Genomic DNA, 21,510 nt, shown 5'->3' with positions numbered 1-21,510 from the left:
AGAAATAGCCTTGTCCTGTATATATAGGCAGCACATATCTAGCACTGGGTATATTATAGCAAGTAATACAATAAACAGAAATATTCGAATGCCACCCCTAATCTTTTTAGAGCAGAAACTGATAATATAGGTTTTTTTTTACTATACCAAGACATTATTGTTTTATTAAAAGGGCTTAATATGAAGAGGTGTGAATGCAAATTGTTTCTATAATTTGAAGCTATGACTTATAGGGGATGTCAGCTGGGTTAGAGTGTAGAAATGATAATTCTTAGGAACTAAGGAATGCAGTTGACCAAGAAATATGGCTGATCAGGGATAGGACTCTGGTCTAAAACAGTAAGTTAGTAGAGATCTCTGGTATTCTTATTTCCATACTTTTTACTAACTTTTGTAGAAGGCCAAGGTATCTATGGTTCTAATACTCTATTGTGACACATTCTGGTATCAATTGAGGGATACAAGAACAAAGATTAAAAATCTTGCAAATTGTTGTAATGTGGTCCCCTGATTTTTATATCCACTTTCCCCCTTATTTGTAAAATAACAGCTGGTGGCTCGGTATCTATGAATCTTTCTGAAGAGGAAACAACAAGATGATATCATTTAAGGTCTAATATTTTAGTTTATCACCAAGATACTAACTGTAAGAGGAATGCATTAGAAATGAGATTAATACATGTAAATAATTGCTGCATGCATTAAGACCCTGATCATTTCATGAATCAAACATACAAAGACGTGAGTAAAATGTATTTGGGATCTAACACTGAACCACAGGGGAGAACTAAGTGGCACTCCAGACATGCAGGGGAGTAGAAGAAGCCCTAGAATTTTGGGTTTTATTTTTGCTTTTCTAGTGGTGAGGAGAAAAAACACATAGCCAAATAGGGACCCTAGGTGATAAGAAATATTACTTTAAAACTTCAGACAGATACCATTTTTTAATGGTCAGTAGTTAAAAAAAAATGAAATTCCAGTAATACAAATGTAAAATATCCCAATAAGAGGGAAAGGAGATGCAGGTGAAGTCAAGGTAGTTACAGGGAGATTCCTTAGCAAATGCTTAAGGTAGAGGAAGATTTCTATAAAACATTGAAGAAGAGGTGACTAGAAATGAACAAACAAAAAATAATACTGATTCTTGTAAGAAGAGCATCAGGAAGGCAAACATTCAGCTGAGGGTTGTAAAAAAACCAGAGACAGAGTTTTTTTTTTTTTTTAAACATTTAAGGAAAAATAAATGACACAAGAAAGTAGAAACATATGGCTTCAAAAATATTTTAGGCTTTTCCTGCATGGAGAAGAGTCTTCAAACTAGGAAATTCAAAAAGAAGTGCTTCTCGGGGTCAGGGACTACTAATACCCACTTTGTGGTCTCTTTGAACCAGCAGAAAAATTTTAGGAACTGAAGAAACTTTCTGGAAATTATCTTAGGGCCACTGTCAGAATCCCTCAAGACTTACTGCTTAAAGAGAGTTCTCTTCTCCGAACAAACAAAGCCCAGCATGGGTTTTACAGAGAACTAAATGATAAATCTGATATAGATCCATAAAAACATTTTAGAATAGAATCTGACTGGGAGGAGTTTAATTTTTTTATTTCAACTGAAGGACCAATGTGGATTTAATAAAAATGAAGCATTTTAAACTGACTTTTCCTTTCTGGACAGTGTCTTTTAGGAGACAAGAGGAAAGCCAAGGGCAGCGTGTCTCGCATGTGATGAAATTTCACATGACATCCTTATGAATAAAGTACTGTGATAGTTCCAATACACTCGGCATGGGGACACTAAAAAGAAACAGGGCGTACAGATGAAGGTCACCAGGACAGTGAGTTATCTAGAATTCAGGTCACAGAGTTAAAGTGGTTATATACGTTCAGTTCAGAGATGAGACAACACAAAATACGTTAGATAACAGAATTCCACTGTATAATTTTGGGCACGTACAATGTACAGGGCACTATGGCCTGAGCAAAATCAAGGCCATTATGCTGGAGAGGACTGTAAAAGTCTAGAGATGGAAGAAGCCATCAGGTTCAAGTGTCCAACTAGCTTGGGTAGTCCTGACTGGTAGCTGGTTACTCAGCCCACTCTTAAACACTGAGGAATGGGGAACCCGCTAAACTGACCAAACCAGTTAATTCATTCACAGGCAAATGTAGCCACTGGACTGCTTTCCCTCATTTCAATAAAAAAGCCCCCCCCCCTTCCAGCCTCTAGGTTCTCTGAAACTTCAAAGACTATCTTAGCCCTCTTGCACCTATCAGCCATTTACATACTCGCTCTGTAGTTTTCTAAGTTGCAATGTCAAGATCCACGAGTGGAAAACTTATAGAAAGTCAGCTTTGGTATCAATACGAGGGTGACCGATGTTTATAGCAGCAATGTCCACAATAGCCAAACTGTGGAAGGAGCCTCGGTGTCCATGGAAAGATGAATGGATAAAGAAGATGTGGTTTATGTATACAATGGAATATTCCTCAGCCATTAGAAACGACAAATACCCACCATTTGCTTCAAGGTGGATGGAACTGGAGTGTATTATGCTGAGTGAAGTAAGTCAATCGGAGAAGGACAAACATTATATGGTCTCATTCATTTGGGGAATATAAAAAATAGTGAAAGGGAATAAAGGGGAAAGGACAAAAAATGAGTGGGAAATATCAGAAAGGGAGACAGAACATAGAGACTCCTAACTCTGGGAAACGAACTAGGGGTGGTGGAAGGGGAGGAGGGTGGAGGGTGGGGGTGACTGGGTGACGGGCACTGAGGGGGGCACTTGAGGGGATGAGCACTGGGTGTTATTCTGTATGTTGGCAAATTGAACACCAATAAAAAATAAATTTATTATAAAAAAATACGAGGGTGAATTTTTAATTAGAGCTGTCAAACATGAATTCCCCTGCCTGGGGGCAGTACGCTCTGAGTGCCTAGAATATTCAAGTAGAGTCTCAATAACAATTTTTCAAGTGTATAAAGAATATTTCTGTATTAAGTGGAGAAAATGAATAGTTCAAGCTCCAAGTTCTGTGGTGAGATGGTTAATTATTATGCATATTTACCTACAGCATTGCACATATTGTACACCTCCAATAAAAAAACATTGATCTATTAAATGAATTCTTTACCTTAATATAAAGCATTTAAATGAGGTCTATAGTATTAATCAGAGAGACACTATTCGCTGTAGTGTGTACCCAAAAAAATGCCAAAATGGTGTTACACGTTTAAAGAAACATTCAAAGTTAAGCCAAATTTTCACTTAATTATTCAACAAAGATGTTCAGCATTTGTACAGAATTATCTTTGGAATGGTAAACATCTTTCCTACCTCCAGTGCTGGGGCAAAAATCTTTCTTTCTTTCTTTTTTTTTCCCAAAAATCTTTCTAATCAGGTTAATAAAATAGTCTTAGAACCCAGGATGCTAAATCAAGAGATGGATGCCCAGCAACTACACCTGGTGTAAGAAGACAATAGAGTACAAAGTGAGGGGGTGGGACTTACTATCAGAGTTGGCAGAAAGGTTGTATTAAAGCCACAGGGATTCCAAGCTGCCCTCCTCCCTGTTCTTTTTAGAAAAGACATGCAAAACCCGCCCCTCCCCCGTGTGTTGGCATTGTTAAAGAATAAGGAGAAAACAGCAGAGATGCTCAAGGTAAAAGGTATCAAGTGTAAGTTCAGTGATATCAAGTTGTGGGCTATTTTCTCTCACCAAGAATCCTAAAGTGAATGACTGTTTTAAAATTTCCATTTTATAACTTACAGAATAGACTCTAAATTAGGCCAACCACAACCACAGCAATAATCTAAGGAAAAAATTATAGTTAAAGAAGCTAATAAAGTCATGGATGAGAAAATTTGGAGGTCTTAAATTTATAGATCTTTGGCATGTCAAAATATTCTATGAATGATTTACCAAAAAAGAAATAGCAGAATAAAAATATCACATTCAAAATCATGGAAGATTAGGGAGTATAAATGTGGAAGAAAGTTCAAAATTGTTTAAAATGCTAAGGTTCAGGTTTACCTAAAATTAGACAATGCTGTAAAATTAGGAAGCATCTTTTCAATCATCAAAAAAATATTAATCTATGGTTAGTATAATACTATGCCAGTATAGTATGAGAGCGACTATAATATTATACTGACCATAGATTAATATTCCTTTGATGACTAAGAAGATGCTTCCTAGTTGCATAGTACAAATCAATGAAGATTGTTAGACATCTGATTTGTGTTCATCAGTATAACTGAGCAACCAGAATGCATTTTCCCCAACGATAATGTTTAAGGAATGAGTCAAAGCAGAAATAGCTCTAAAAGTGATCTCATCTGATTCTAACCAGTTTTATCAATTTTACATGAGCTATAAGTACCTTAAGATGAACACAATATGTTGTGCCATTTCTCAAAGAATTATTTTATAATATTATTAATTGGTTACTTGGGAAAATGACTGGCACAAGATAATAAAGATGTTGCATACTTATCTGTTTCATGTTATCAGAAAGAAGGATCTTTCTTATTTCTCAAAGATAATTCATAAATTTTTGTTGTAAGTAGACTTATGGAAGAGCTATGGAAGATATACTCTTAAGATAGTATCTGGTATGTAGTAAATAAACAATAAAGGTCAAATTAATGAATATGAATAAATGAATACATGCTTAGAACTAATTAGACTACATATTGATACAGCAAACCAAAGGTACAAGATGGAGGTTTGGTTTACATTTTAGTAAAGCTAAATCTAAATATTGAAATGTTAGGGAATCCATAACTGAGAAAGTTAAAGAACTTGTAGCTCTGAACTGAATCCATGAATTTAATAATTGTCATTCTTATTTTCATGTAGTCTATAATTTTTGTGAAACAGAAACTTGATTTCATTGGCATACTTTGTGCTTGTAACAGAAACACATGCATATGAAATTGTCATATTACATTCCTGAGGTAAGAACCTTGTAGAAGTTATCAAGTATGAGGTTTAAATATTAAAATACTTGCTTTATGACCAACTGTCACTTTTGCATTTAAAATATATAGTAATAGGCACTTTTTCCTTATTGAATGACATAATAAGAGTTTTTCCATTAGAGGAAAAGTTTCAGAGTATAATAGATAGAGCTATTAAAGACCAACTATTAGCATTAAGATGTGCCTGTGGCCTAACATAAGAAAGATCAGAAGAATAGAGCTAGTGAGAACACGGGAAAAAAATAGAAGGATGGTTTAGTAGAAAGGTTAGTGTTTTATAACTTAAAACCAAAAGCTACAGGTAAACTCTGAGGACCAGACACACTGGTTCTGAAGCCCATCTCTGCATTCTACATTCTAGTTTTTGGAGGTTAGACTTGCTATGCTTTTTAGCTAGCTGTCTCTGGCTTAGTTGTTTTCAGCACAGAGCTTTGGGATAAGGTAACATTACTAGAAGACCGTCATAAAAAAGGCTGGACAAAAGTCATATGGCACCAAAGCATTAGGAAGGTAGGCAACTGAGCTTCTGATAGATGAGTATGGGAGTGCATATCAGAGGGTGGAAGTGTGCATGTACAGCCATTGTCATTTCTTTCTTCTCATACTTCTCCCACCATTGTTTTTAAAAGGTCAACAGGTAACTGCTGCATTTTCTAGGGTGACATGCTGGGATTTTGCCCAGGTTCTGAGGTGGTATGTAAGTTATCTCAAAGGACTGTTGTTTCTATTAGAAACTATGGTGATATCAAAAGAATTTCTGAGGAAAAACTACCTGAAAACCAACTAAACTATATCCCACCTCCCTTTTCACACGGAGTGACAGGAAAAAGACACATGAAGAAAACAAATTCATACAAGAATTAATTTTTAAAACCTTAACCTTGAACAGAAGTTACCTCTGGAGAGTAAGGAGAGAGAGTTATTCTTTATTTTCACTATTATTTTATTTAGCAATAAAGAAGTTATTACTTTTCAATTAAAACAATAAAAGAAAAACATGGGGACATTTAGGAACTTCCAAGATATGTTCTTTGGTGCAATCTTGTTATGTCTTAATCTACCATCTTCCAGTAGTTGGTAACCATAGAAGGTAGATTTCATATGCAGAGGGAAAAAAGGGAAGCATTTAGGATCTTCAGCTTTCTCTGACAAGGGTGACTAAGGTAAAAGGAGACTGAACTAATGACAGGTTCTCATAAAAACAAGCTAGAAATTACTCCACTGAGATACTGACAATACACCATTACTGACCTGAAGAAAAGTGGTTTGCTTTCCTGATATGTGAAAATAGTAGCAAGTAAAACTGGCTGAACCTAATCAACTTTCTTGGTAAAACAGGCTATAAATCCTAACTTGTCTTCCCTATGCTGGGGAGGGGTTGTCATCCTTTTATATGAACTTTAGTTCTTATTCGGCCACATCTTCTGCTGGTGTGACTGTAGCATCTAGCATTGTTTTGCCATTTAAATCTGGCTTCATTGCTTATTAACATTCCTGAGATTATTTTCCTGGCTACTGCAGGGCTATTGGTTATTCATTCATTCAAGTACAAGTTGCAATTTCAACACGTTTTACAAATGAAACAAGATGAAGTTAGGTGGCTTCATCCACCAATGGAGCCAGCCTTCCTTCCATAGACAGCAGATTTTGTTAGGAAAAACAATTGTCCAGGGCTGTTGGAAGATCTGGTTTCCAACAATGAATTGATTCTCTCACATGTCATATTCTTCTGGCTTTCATATTTGAAATGGGATTAAATCAGGAAAGTACAGTTTCAATAGTAGAGAAGGTGACTCTAAATGAGCCATAACACAAAGAGCAGTAATTCTAGTTATCTGCATCCCAGATTTGTGGTGTCTAGCATGAAGAGGGTATGCTGAACATGCAATATTGTCCTTCTCTTTACAAAATACCCAAAATGAAGAATTTTGCAATGGTTTTATTCCTGTTTTATGCCACACGATGGATAAAACATTAACTTCAGCTGTAACTATTACATACTAAAATGGAAAAGGATTGGTGACAAAAGGGGTTACTATTATTTATTCATTCATCCAATAGTGTCTGGCCTACCATGGGCCACATGTTGTTTTAGGCACCGGGTGTACAAAATAAGAATAAAATCCCTGCTCTTCAGAAACCTATATTCTGGTGGGAGGAGATGGAAAAAAATCTGTGGACAATATTTGATATCATACTCAGAGTGATAAAGCTGTGAAGATTATAAAACAGGGTAATATATCAGAGAATGATTAGTGGTGGTTATGGTAGTGAGGGGTCCTTTGGGTCAGACTAGGTTATCAGGATAGAACTCTTGGAGGGAAAAATATGTGAATGAAGTCCTGAATGGCATCTATAAACACATATTTCAGTAAACATATATAAAGTTATTGCTATTTGGAATACAAGGTTTCTTTTGAGTTCCCAAATGTTCAAAGTCAAAAAGGAAAGGAATAGTGAATGATAATGTAAAATGAGGGACATTTCTATTTTAGCTCCTAGGATATGGCTAACGTATTATGTTGAAATGTACAAAAATGCTGATATTTCATCATTTTGACCTACAAATCAGCAATTCATATGGTTCGACTCAATAGTTGGAACTGAACAAAGTTAGGGCACGTAGTCAGGTAAATGTTATTTACTGAGGTTTGCTAGGATTAATTCACTATTTAAGTATTATAATTGCCCTCATTGCCTAAATCCAAATATGCATAAAATCTACATAAATTACATAATTATAAAAAATTATTGGAAGACTTACGGTGTGTCAGATATGGAAACTAAGTGCTTTCTGGTATTACCTTATTTGATTCTTATGTAACCTCATGTATTATTACCACATGATGTAAGGTAGATACTGTTACCGCATGATGTAACAATGAAGACACTGAGGTCCAGAGGTGTTAAATATCTTGATCCATCATATCACCACTTGCAAGCGGAAGAGTGACAAAGCAAGGATTTAAATGAGGGATATCTCTGGAGACTGTATTCTAAGTTCCAATCACTTAGCGTTTACAGGAAAATATGCTTCTTCATTTCAAAAGTCAACAATAATTATATCTAACTTGATATATTTTCAGGTTTACATAATATTTATCTCCTTTTAGCTATCTAACATTTCATTAGTGCTGAGACTTAAATGATGTGATGTGATCTTGTGTGTATGTTTGCATATATATGTTAAAAGAGTGCCACGTTGCTTGAACAAATTTGAGGATATACATAATAGTGGAGAGGCTCCTGTGGATAGTAATGACAAGCAGTTTGGTACATCTTTTTTCCTTATGATCTTAAAAACAAATCAGGGTTAGTCTCACCTACTCCTAATTATTCTATTTCCCTTGCTATTTGCGCATATGATACAACCCTGGCCAATGAAATATGGAGCTAAGTCTGCTGGAAGGATCTAGGAAAAGTTTTCCTTGATCTTACAAACAGGACTAAAGATAGGGCATCCCTGGCTGGTCTTTGGCTCTCTGCATGGTGTCTTATAAGAAGTGATGCTTAAAGCTGTTCGCATTACAGAAAAGTTAATAGAAGCCTGATGCTACAGAGCTACAAGATTCAATTCAGAACAACCCACCTCTGAACTTCCTGATAATTTTTCCTCATATTTAAGTAAAAAACTGAGGGAGGTATGATTACAAATCCAACCTATAACCAGTATCAGCATATAGTTAGACTCTGTCTTATATCTAATCTTCAAAATCAGAAAATATGGTATTAAGAGAACATTTGTTTACTACTTTCTGGATTTTTCTGTGTTCTTTATATATACTTGTTACATAACCAGCCAAGAATAATGCCCTTAAACTTCACAAAAGAGCGGTATTTAAGGTTCTCTGTTATTTTTTCTCACTTTAATGCATGTCTTTTTTATTCATGTTGCTCATACAGCCTTTCCATCTGTTTCCTTTAGCCCTGAACTATAATTGAAGATACTATTGATGATTATGTCCTTCTAAATTCTTTGTGTTTGTGCATAAGTGATCTCAACAATCAATAAAACAGTAAAACGTGCATCAGTGCTTTTATTTTCAACTTGATCCTTTATTTCCCCTCCTGCACAATTTCATATTCTGGGAGTATCTTCCCCTTGCCCACATACTTTGTACCTGGATGTTCTTAAAAATAAAATTCATGGCTTTTAGAGGCTCTTCAGAAAATTACTCTAGGACCCTTAAAATGATTGAAGAGGATTAATCTATCTTCTTCTGCACTATATTGTTAGTCATTATCTATTCTCTCTGCTAGATAATTTAAGATATTAGGCTATTGAGCTGCATATTTTACACAGCTTTTAACATATCGATGTTGTGCAAAGGAGGTTAGATTAAAAAATAACTTTAAAATACATTTCTCAGAAAACCTCATTTTGAAAGCATCAGTAAATATCTTGGCTGGATAACCTGATGTGCATTTTATCTATAAGGTAACAGATTTTATCCACCCTCCCTCCTCTGAAAAACAAAACAAAACAAAACAAAAACCCAAAAATCCCCCACAAAAAACCAGACCCTAGGTTTTGCTTTAGATTTCTAAGACCAAGCTAATAAATGTGTAAATTAAGCGAGAATACTGGTAGGTTATCTCTAAGACAATGAAAAAGAGCACATTATAACTTCACTGAGTACCTGGAGGCACCAAGAATGTATGGCTAGTAAAGAGTATCCTTATAACTGCCAAGAGGGAAATCAGCAGAATTAAAAGGATAAAGTTTTTAAAAACCTTATCTAAACTGCCTAGTATGGCAAAGAAAAGAGAGCTATTCTAAGTAGACTTCAAACTGCATTAACCAAAACAAAACAGTATTTTAGTGTTATGGCAGATGATTTCTGAATGAAGTATATATCTTTATATTTTGTCCACACTTTTATGATTTATATTCCTTGGAAGCTACATAGGCTGACATAATTTATAATTTAATTTAACTGAGGTATTATAAGGCCCACATCTCAGTAAGCTTTGGAACTGCTAATTGGGATAATAGGAAATTACTTGTCTTTTCCCAAATGCCAGTGAAGTAGGTCAGGATAATTAATATGCAAGCTGACTTTTCAGTCAAAGGAAAACAAGACAGGTCTCATCTGTGTACTTTTAATACCATCCATTTTACATCAAAATGAGTTCAGCCTGTGAAAAATCATAGTATGATTCAGTTAAATAATTGAATTTCAAAATAAGAAAAAATGTAGTCCAACCATGAGAACACAGATTGAAGACTGTTCTAAAGAAGGCTAAATTTACACCTCATAAGCTGAGAAATTGAAAAAAACACATCTAAGTCACTGATTTAGATACAGCTTGCTATTTAGATTGCTTTGTAAACTTGTAAGCACTATATGATATATAACATATTATATAAAGTTAAGGTAAATATAAATGGTAAGAGAGGAGTTTGGCTGATGACATAACTCTTCATCTACAAAGCAGAAGATAGGTTATATTTTCACATTTTCTTCCATTACTCCTGCCTACTTGCCTGATACTTCCTATTTTAAATTTTTTGGTAAACTGAGAACAAATATTTGGAGCCAGAGACATGTAACTTATTTCCTCTGCAGATCTATACTGGATTAGTGCAAATTCACCTTACTAGGTCAAACCCAATGCTGGCCTCGAGCAGGACAGTTAGTAACATACCACCGCTGTACTTTGACTGTGACAAACACAGTGCCTGCCAACCTGTGGGCAACATGGTGAGTGCTCCCTATTGGAGGGCCTGTCATAAGTCTGAGATTGATGGGATGGCCCCTGCTTCTTTCGTGAGTATAATTTTTGCTCTGTTGATATAACTAACACGCAGTAGCTTAACTTGAATAAGAAGCTTGGAATACTTGCTCCTGATGGCCAACCCAGGGCAGTAACGAACACGACACCCCTTAACTAGGCCTTAAAGATTCTTTTGAAGACACTGATTTTAAAGCTGATGTTCCTCAAATGAAGTGTTCATCAAAATGCACACTCCTCAATGCTAAAAACAGCAATGCAGTAAATCCATCATTAGGAAGGCAAACACACATTCCTTTAAATAAAAAGCATCTTCTACTAGGCAACCATCAAATGCACTGCTCTGCTGAGAAAGGTGCAAAGAACACTGACATATCAACAAGTGGCAAGATTTGGGGGGAAATACCCAGAAAGAAATGGGGCCCTGAAAGAGTGCATAGCCACCTCTAGTGAAGTAGAACTGGCTGAATAGCATCCATTGTCCCATGATATTGAACCTAGACAAAACATGCAATGCTAGATTTATGGACACACTTCCTCAGGTTGTTCTGCCTTAACCCAATTATTCTACAAAAAAAAAAAAAAAAGCCACTGAAAGAGATGGAAAGTATCAAATAACTGCCCTCTTGACTCATTTGGGAATGTGAAGGAAAACTGCACCAACTCAGGAGTGCATCTATACGGTAAAAACAAACCCAATCAACAGAACAGCAAAAAAGACACTGGAAGAACAAATTCGAAAGCCATCTAACTACAGATGCTCTTTGGGCTCGGGTTTTCCTTTTGGGACCTGGGACGCGCCTTCTCCTTTCCCGAACTCCCTCACACATGGCCAGGAGGAACCCGGAAGTAACTGGCTTACGTGAAAAGGTAGCATCCGTGACTTCTACCTGCAGCCGTGAGGATGTTTTCTGAACAGAATTCTCTATTCCAGGGGGATGTGCAAATGTCAACACAATCTATTTTAAAATGGCAAAGATAAAAGTATTTTTCCCCAATATGTTTGTATAATACTGAACAAACCTCACATAGTTATAGCAGTTGTGCAGCACCTGGATGACAGTTGAAACGAAGTTTCTAACTCCTCTTTAGTTAAATTTTAGAAAAACAATGTACTAATTCTGGTAAACATCATAACAGTAAAAATGTATTGTCATGCTTTCCAGAAATCCTATAGAGGCCTAACATGGCTCCTAGATATTTTTCCCACCAGACTCTTCCATAATCTCTGATGAATGTGAATGCTGGGAGGCCTTAGCAGGTAATAGATGGTAATTACCTTTTCCTGCACCAATAGTATACCTTTTTTAATGCTCCTCAGAGAGATCATGGCTAAAACACACTTCACATGGAAACTACTTTAACATATGAATTTTATTACAAGCAACTCATATTTTGATGGTAGAAGATATGATTTAATTCCCATTGAATAATTCAACGAAGATCCATACCATAAAAGGAAGTCTACTGTATTTTTTTTGTTAATAATCTCCAAAATGACCCTTATTTTAAATAAGCCAAGTTTAACATGGGTAAGAGGCTCCTGACCTGCTGGTCCTTTGTGAGTTTTGAGTTGTTTTTCCAGTTGTGATGAAGAGCTTAACAGTTCTATATTCCACAATCAAAGTCTTGTATACTCACAAAATGGGCTGAGGAATATAGTCTGCCTGTATCCTTTAAAAGGAGAACTCTAACGCCTTACTGGGACCAAACCAGCAACTGTGGTTTCATCAACACTGGCTTGGGACATCTGCACTAACTGGCCCAAAATTTGTTTTGAATAAAGACATGCAAAACAGTTTTATACTACTACTTTAACACTATTTTGCGGGGGATAATTTTACATTTAGGACTTAAAGCCAAACTCAGATTTTTCTTTCTAAGTAATATAACTGAGTTCTAGCCTTTCCCTGAAACTAGCCTGGGTTTCTGGAGTGGTGTAGCATGTTAACTATAAACAGATGCTTGGAAAGGCATGTTGAATAAAGGACTTGATAATCAGTAAACATATTCTTGATGCCAACAAATCAGAAGATTACTTAATTGACTTTGTCTCTCTTAAGGGTTGATTCACATAAACTGACTTTTGCAATCAACATACATACCTTGAAAGTAAATAAATGCTTTTGGAAACTGGTTATTTCAGCTATTTGGAGTTGACAGAAGAGTCATTTGAAATTTCTTTTTGGAAATCTCTTCTGAATTTTTTCTTTAAATTTTTTAATGATGGGAAGAGAATATGTTTATGTATACACACACACATATGTGCATGCGTGCGTGTGTTCACTTATTATATTCAACCAAGTTTCTCCTAACACCCTGCTTGAAGTATTTAGTTTCTTAACCCAAACTCAGGGGGCAATTACTGTGGACCAAAGGGATGATGCATGTAAGGGAGAAGTTTTTGGATGAGGGGAGGAAGAAAAAGAAATGACTAGTATTAACCTGAAGAGGCAAGTGAGTACTTGGAGAAAACCATTTGCTCTAGCTTTGGGTGTCCTGGGATATAGGGTTCATTGTTCACTTTTTGTCCCCCATGTTACACAAGTCTGAAAGTAAAGCAGCAAGGGATACCTTAACTTCCTGTGCAGCAAGACCATTATTTTAAGAAAAAAGGGAAACAAAATTATATTTTCTTAAAATAAGAAGTTTGAAAAGGTTAGGACTCTGTGTACACAGGCTAAGCATCTCCAACATACTTACTTTTGTCTCCTATGTTTTCCCCTGCTGCCTCCCCTTCCTCCTCCTCCTCCTCCTCCTCTTCCTCCACCTCTGTGGGCTGCACGTCATCCTGTGGGTCACAGGCACTAACCGGCGCGTTCAGACAGCAGTGGTTGAACCCACTATCTCGAGGCAGAGTAAAACTTCGAGGCTTGCCCCCATTTCCATTTAACACTTGCATCCTCTCGCTCTCAGCTAAGGGGTACGGCCCATAGTGATCCTGGAGGTGGCACTTCTGAGTTGGAAGAGTGGACTGCCTCCTGTGCTCCGGGGAGATGGCCGCGGAGTCAGAGAAGACAGAATCCTCCAGGGGCAGAGTCTGAAGATAGTGTAATCCTGAGCTTGTCAGGGGCGTCTCGATTAAATCCTGCCAGGAGCGGCGCTGACTGGCTGTCTTGCGAATGGGGGACACCGCACTGCTCCCGGTCACTTCCTGGCGAAACTCCTCGTGGGAGGACTGTGATTGAGAGGTCTCTGTGGAAGAGAGCCGGCTGTGTTTCGCTTCCACGTAAGGACTGGCACAACTCATCTGTGGAAAGGAGCCTCTGATCAGCCTCCACAGAGGTAACAGGCTACCTCTGTCAGCAAGGCACATGTTAGATTTCCACCAGCTAACATTTACCAGTCAAGTGAATGACTAGTCAAGTTTACGGACATCTCAAAGTTGGGCCTCAGCTGATCTTTTGAGGGACTGACATGAGGAGGGTTGAAATGCAGCTCTACCAGACTCTCATGAAAAATCTGACCTATTAATATGCAAAGCAAAATTCTACAACAATGAAGCATAAGAAAATCTGAGTGCTTATGTAAGAAATATTCAGCAACGAAAGAAAATCTGGAGTTTTAAAAATCTCTATAAATTTGAAACCCCGGACAATTGTTGCCAAATCTGTATTTCCTGATTGTGTGGGGTTTGGGGATGAGGGTGAGGAGAGGCCTTTGGGTGTGAAAACAGGATGCCTATAATCAGACAGAATCCTTCCTCTTCCTTGCAGGAGAATGTCTGCTCCCATGGGCCCCAAGGAAAAGCTTTTGTAGGGTCTTGTCAATTTGTGGCACTTTGTGGAGAGTTAAAACTATAGAGGCAGGATGAGATTATATCCTGATGGGGATCAGCATTTGCCTTGAGCATGGGCACCTCGGGGCACATAAACACAAAAGAAAAATGGGATATTTTTATTCTTGGAATTTAAAGCTTGGGAGTATATAGCACAAAGCACAACCAAGAAAAAGGACTGGCATCAAGTGAATGCTGTGAAAGTCTTGCAGGCACCCCTACTGGGGACGAGGCTTACTCTAGCTCTGGGGGCTGACAAGATCAGCCCCGCCTCCTTTCTGGCAAGAGGAGCCAGATGTGTCAAATGTGATCATGGCAAATGGGGCTGAGGCTGTGGCCAGGACAAGCCTGGCTGAAGCGAAAGCACATGCTGCCCCTCTGGGTAAAGGAAGGGAACTTAAGTGTCATCTTCTGGGGGCAGTTTATTTTCCCACATGTTAATAACATGTAAATGGTTTCCTTCTTGCATAGCAACCCCCAAGTTGCTATGATTAAAGAACTGTTCCCTGAAGCAGCAGCTTCCTTTACTTCCTCTTTTAGAAATATTTTCAAGGAATTATTCAGGCCCTGGTGTTTTAGGGAAAAAGAGAAAATATGGTATGAGCTATGTCTTGTCACTGACTTCATGATTTCATTTCTCTTGCTCATCCTTGCATTCTGCTGCACTCAGTAAACTGCAGCATTTATTAAAGAAACACACACACATTTAGGAACCATTCTTCGGTAAGAGACATTGCTATCAAACGTTGTTATTAAAACTGTGGCTTCCCTTTTAGTTGTCGGCCAAAAGCACCCATTCATTTACTTCAGAAATATTTATTAGGCATTTAATAAATAAGTGCCAGTGCTGTGCAAGGCCATGGGGATATGCAGATCAATCCAACAGTGTCCCTGTGCTCAAAAGGTCCACAGTCTAGTCCAGTGAGCTGTTTGTAGTTCCAGATATTCTGATTTAATGTCTGCGTAGGATTTGAGCACCTGCATTTTAAAAATGTTCCAGAGATGATGCTTTTGCACAGCCAAGGTTGAGAAGTGGCCTCAAATTATACCAACATCTTGTGTAGCGCCTTTCTTATTTAAAATCCTCTAGAGTAATATGGAGTTGGAATTAGGTTGGCTGCTGTTGTCACCTAAATTCAGCTTCCATCTCCTACATGGAAGACTCAGTCCCAAGATAGGCAGAAGTGACTCTTATGATGCCATAACCAGGCAGGCAATGCATTGTGGAAACTGGGACACTACTGAGATGTTCTTAATAATTCTGATGGGAAATGGGCATAAAGTAGGATAGTCCCAAGAAAACCAGGACAGGTGTTTATCCCGTTAAAAGATTAAAGTACAATCTACACACAGACTAATTTACACAGGTTAAAGAAGTCTGGAGTACCATATATACACAGACATTAAACCAGATCCCATGACTGTGTACAAAGCTGTATGTTAAAACATGTCCAATACAGATATAGTATCAAATTTTAGGAGTTGTTTCTGAAGGCCACAGGAATGGACTTTATTAGTGTGGAAATACATAAGGTCCATTTATACATCTTTTTATAAGAAATCTTTTTTTGTTGCTGATATTTCCATGAAAGCTACTCTGACACAAATAGGATTTTTTAAAAAAATAAACATGGGCCAATACTAATTATATCTGGACTCTGTGGTGACTGTTTCTCCTGATTCAACAGTCTTTGCATACTTAAAAATTTTCCTCCTTATTGCTTTTACATTCTCTATTTTCTTTCCTCTTAGGAATCCTGAGGTCTGACATGCAATTCACTATATAATTATTTTTAACATACAAAGGGATGCTTCAGGTCAAAGATTTTGATATCAAATTATTTCCATGCCTGTGGTCAACTTACAGAGGGAGGCCGTGGGTATGTATCGTAGGGGGGTGGAGGGCTGTCCTGTTTGGGTGTTGATGGAGTATCTGCTTCTTCCTTGTCACTCTCACTCCAGTAATCTGTAAATTCACACACAAGGATACAACAACATTCTATTAAATGTTTCTAGTCATATTTTCAGGAACAGATACTACCAACTAACATAAGGAAATTTAAATTGCACCCCTACATCCTGCTCCCCAGCACCTCCTACTCCAGGCCCACCGACTTTTATTTTCAGCTGGATTTTGAGGAAGAAGGAAGAATACAATCACCTCATTCCAGCCTTTAAAGCAAGCAGTTATACATAGCTATAATTTTAAGGAGGTACGAAAAAGACACTGCATAAGGCAAATCAGGTTTAGGGTGCTTTAGATTCCAGGCCAAATTATCCCGAATCTTCAATTAATGAATGATATCACATGATGCCTCTCAAAGGTGTATCATTTCACCCTAAAGATGAACACTCAAAGAAAAGCAATATATATACTGCTGTAGATCTCTACAGATATAAACAGCTCCAAAAATAACGTTCTCAATTCTCTTTTCTGGCTTTAGTTCACCGGTTATCTAACAATCGCTGTTTCCAGAGTCATGCTGACATGAATCTCTATAACACCATACTCCCACCTCTACTTGGAAACACATGGCAAACCCTGATTCTTGCCAAATGCAAAAGGGCAAATTTGCTGATGTGGGCCGTAAGTTCCAAACTTCCAGAACTACTTAAAAGGGTAGAAAATGTAAGCCGCTAGATTTGGCAGACCTCAGGCAAGAGGGAAGGGAAAAAACTCTGAGAGATAAATCAGTTGAGTAAGTAAAATAGAGCATAAAGGCCAAGAATCAGAATGTGTTTCACTAACATCTCAACCACTCTTAACCCTGGGGTAATTCTTTATAAAATTTACAAGGAAAAACCTACAAGTACTACCCATATGCATTTCAGATGATAAGAGAAAAAGTATTAGAGCAAATGTTCCTTATTATGAAAATCCAAATCACAAAAGAACCATCATAAGGCTTAAGTGATATTCCGATTTAGGTGAAAAATCATGGCACCTATTTTTGCAGGAACTTCTCTCCACCCAGGAATTCCTACATTGTAATATTTATATATATTTTTTCTCATGGTGCTTATTAATAAGTATAGCTAACATTTATTGAATACTTACTATATTTGAATAGGAAGTTGTAGTGCTGGGATTTGAACTAAGAAATCATCTTGCTCTAAACCTTGGAGGACTAGGGCTTTTTTGTATGACATAATGGGAGAATTTAATTTGACTTATATTCATGATTCTTTAAGTCTCCCTGCCCCCGGCTCCTCTATTAACTCTGGCTATCCTGAAGAGCAATTATTTAGCAATGAAGATTATTATGTTCAGATATCAAAATATAAAAACTTTGAAAATGCTATTCCTATTTTAATTATTCCCTCTGACTAAAAGATAAGCAGAAACTAGTTAATCTAAATTTGTGTCTGGTATTTACAGTGGACCATGCTGGTGACAACTGGTGTAGTGAGTTTCCCCTCAAATATGAATTGATGTAGTTGCCCAGAGAGGTACCCAAAAATGGTGGGGAAAGCATGAACTATATAGTTGGGCAGATGTGGGTTCAATTCTTGGCTGTACCACTTACCATCTCTGTGTTCTTATAATGGTTACTAAATCTGAGTCTGTTTCAACATCTGGAAAAGGGGGCTAATGATAACTGCCTTTCAGAGTTGTGTGTATGTGTGTGTGGGTATTAAATAAGGTAACATATGTTCAAGTGCTTTGCACCTTGATAGCACTCAAAAAATTATTAGGACCCCTGATCTTGGGAGGATTTATAGGTAGCATGCTAGGGCAGTAGGGCAGTCACACAGGAGGTAAGTGCCTTGTGTTTAACTCCTTGGACATTAGTTTTTTTTTTCTTCTTACAACAAGTTTCAGCAATGAAAAGTGAATTCTGAAGCTCTGGGACCTGGGTTAGGTAGTTTTGTGGGAGCTTGAAATACTACAGGGAAGTCATTCCTGGAGGTGAAGAGATTAAGCACTCCCCACATCACACCCCCAAGCAATGGTTTGGCCAAGATTACTTTGCTCTTGCCCTTCCCACTATTTCCTGAAACTGTGGCACCTGTGTTGAGTTTCTTCTTGACCTTTGCACTGATACATTGGGGGATCTCAAGGAATTAGAACCTCAAGTGGTCCTTATTAGCATGTTGAGAAGGAGATGATCACCATTTTATCAAGATCTCTATAGCTACCATTACAAGTGACAGATGTGGGAAAGTCTCTATTTACTTTTCCTCCTCAGCTGAATTAGGAAGAATTATAGTCCACTATTCCATGTAATTCTTGGTTTACTAAAAAGTACCATCAATCGTTTTCTTGGGTTGCCAAAGAAAAGACTGAATTCCCACTATGTAAATTAACTTTATTTCTCACAGTACATTGTGTGTCTCTGAGAGACCAATGCCGGAGAGGCAACTCCACAGAAAATTCAGTCATGGTTTACTTGGGGTTTGTGTGGAAAAGTACAGGCACCTGTTTGCTCAAAGGCTGAAACCAGTTTGATTTGCATTCTAAGAGCAAATTAATTTATTTTTCTTAGTTTTCTATTTAGCACAAAATAAATGGAGCTTTTAATGTCTCTTGCATGCTACTCAATTTTATAAGTAACTAATCATGAATAAACAGTGCTGTCTATAGAACAGGAAGATTTTCACGTTACTTCTCAGGTTGATATAAAAAAGATAATTGGAAAAAATGACTTTTTTATCTAGAACTACCAAAAAATACAATATATTTCATTCATTTTTATGTCATTAAATCTTTAGAAAGTCCTTATGTATGACAGAAAATAATGTGTCATGAATGTTTGACTTGAAGGTGGAAAAATATAGAAAAATGATTAGCAGACAACTAGCCAAATTGTGATCTTGGCATAATTTAGTGTAACCCTGTTTTCTCTAAGTACAACAACAAATAATGAAAGAGAAGCCCACATCCTTTATACTTCTGTAGCTAAAGACAGCAATTCACTAAACTTTTATTTAAATCAATGCAAGAGTCACTTCCAAGCTGCACTGGGTACTTAAATAAAAACAGTGTTTGGCAGTTCCTCCTTTGCATGTTTGTGAAAGATTCCCAACCCTCGAGGAGCTATATTTTGTATGAAGTTTAAACTTCAGTACTGAGAACGGTACTCAGGAGATGTCAAATAACTCTACAGAAGTGTGAAGTAGACACATGCATCCAGTTGTTTTCTATATAGAATACCATGAGACCTAATTATGCAGAAGGTAGGAAGTTTCATGTTTCTGACCTATGTCAGAATGCCTAAGGAATACATATTCTATGTGAAAATGCAAATTATTTCAGAGATTCTGGTTGCGTTGTGCTAGCAAGAGGGATGTGAATTATTAACTATTAGCTTTTCTGCCAATGAGTGTCTACCACTCCAGAAGGCACTAAAATATATACTCACATGATCAGGTGGCATGAATCCATAGACTGAATACTTATTGGAACCTGCATGTGCAATATAACTTACCAGTTCTTTAATCCTTAATGAAATTAGGCTATATTATACCAAATACAAAGAAAATTCACTAAAATCAAGACCATGTTAAGCTTCAAAGTGATGAAATACAAGGGTTAAGCCTGGAAATCCAAGATTCCTCATTCATGTAAATTAACTTTTTTTCAAAGATTCATTTTCCTATCAGTACATTGCTCACTTTTAATTCTTGTATCTTAAAATCAGAAACAAATCTGTATGCGCCTATAAAGAACCGTCTTCTGCCTTTAAAAAAATCTGAAAAGAAAGGCTAGGTTTTTTTTTAGTGCTATTAACACAATTGTAGGCCTATAAATTAAGTTGAAGCATGAAAGTTTTATTCCTTAAACAAACTTTTAACAATGAAGAAATGTGGCTTATCAACTGGCCTGACACTTCATAGTTCTGGCTGGGATTTGCCTTTGCACACTGATTTGATGGGAGATTGCTTCCATGTTATTTGTGGAGGTATCCATGCTGCTTCCACTCTCAGGAATGTTTTATTTTGTTACTTCCTTTACTTTACTGCCTTCTCATCCTGTGAGAATGAGATCAAATAATGGTATCGACATAAAGCCTTTCCCTATTCCCCTCCTGGAAGCAATCTCTCCAGTCTAATTTCTACAGAACTTGATTTGTACTTTCTTACATTTCATTTTCTGTATTATATTAAAAGTACCTTTTCTACTAGAATTCAGTGTAATTTCAGGAAGGATGGGTGCCTATTTCACCCTAATTTAATCAGAGTGCTAGTTGAAGGCATTACATAGAAAAGCTTCATATTGAATGAAACATTTTCTCTTCTCCTCTGCTGCTGACTTTACATCAGGCTCACAATCATTTCCTCCAGTAAGATATTTCCTCATTAATCAGCCAGTCTCCTTACCAGACTTTTTTTTTTAAAGTTTGTATCCACTTAGCACATTTTTAAAGTCAGTTGCAGTTGTACAATCATTAGTACTCATTGACTTTATGTTGCTGTTTATTTTTTTTTTGTTTTTCTTTATTTTTTCTTAAGCAATTTCAAGTGTGTGACTTTGAGATCCTCAACAAAATGATATATTCCTATTGGCAGGAACCATGTTTTGCTTTCTTTGAAATCTTCCTGCCCTGACTCCTTACTCCTCAGTATTCTACCCATCGTCATTCCCTCACCCAGAGGCTCTAAACCAGGGGTTGGTAAATAAGGCCTGCAGGCTAAATGAGGCTCTCTGTCTGTTTTTATATGGCCTGTGGATCAAGAATGGTGTTTACATTTTTAAATGGTTAAAAAAAATCAAAGGAAGAATATTTTTTGAAATGCAAAAAATGATCTGAAATTTAATCTCAATGTCCATAAACAAAGCTTTATTAGAGCCCAGCCACATCCCTCATGTATGTACAGCTGCTTTCGTACTGTAATGGCAGACTTTGAGCAGTTTAGACAGAAATCTCATGGGCTTGCAAAGCCTCAAATATTAACTACTTGGCTCTTCACAGAAAGTTTCCCAATCCCTGCATTAAACATTTGCCAACAGATTGGTTTTGGGATCTGGTTATCTTCTTTAGATCTCTCTAACCTTTAGCTTTTAGATGTTTA

At 37.0% G+C, this 21,510-nt stretch overlaps 1 protein-coding gene and 1 long non-coding RNA gene across 9 annotated transcripts in view; one reads left to right on the top strand and one right to left on the bottom strand.

Annotated features, from left to right (window-relative positions):
• The window catches only part of CNKSR2 (connector enhancer of kinase suppressor of Ras 2), a 277,577-nt gene that overhangs the window by 29,716 nt on the left and 226,351 nt on the right, over window positions 1-21,510 (bottom strand). For all 5 annotated transcript variants that reach the window (XM_025438375.3, XM_025438372.3, XM_025438399.3 and 2 more), the window contains 2 exons: window positions 16,362-16,462; window positions 13,422-13,968 (listed from right to left, as the gene is read on the bottom strand). In XM_025438375.3, the coding sequence (XP_025294160.1) occupies window positions 13,422-13,968; window positions 16,362-16,462 (648 nt within the window). The remainder of the gene's footprint in view (window positions 1-13,421; window positions 13,969-16,361; window positions 16,463-21,510) is intronic.
• LOC112654108 (uncharacterized) overlaps window positions 1-21,510 on the top strand; it is a 127,701-nt gene that overhangs the window by 27,447 nt on the left and 78,744 nt on the right. The window lies entirely within an intron of this gene.

The sequence above is a fragment of the Canis lupus genome, chromosome X (assembly GCF_003254725.2).
Source record: "Canis lupus dingo isolate Sandy chromosome X, ASM325472v2, whole genome shotgun sequence".
In the NCBI taxonomy this organism is placed as follows: Eukaryota; Metazoa; Chordata; class Mammalia; order Carnivora; family Canidae; genus Canis; species Canis lupus.
The sequence above is the reverse complement of the archived record's forward strand: the minus strand, read 5'-3'. Positions and strand labels throughout refer to the sequence as shown.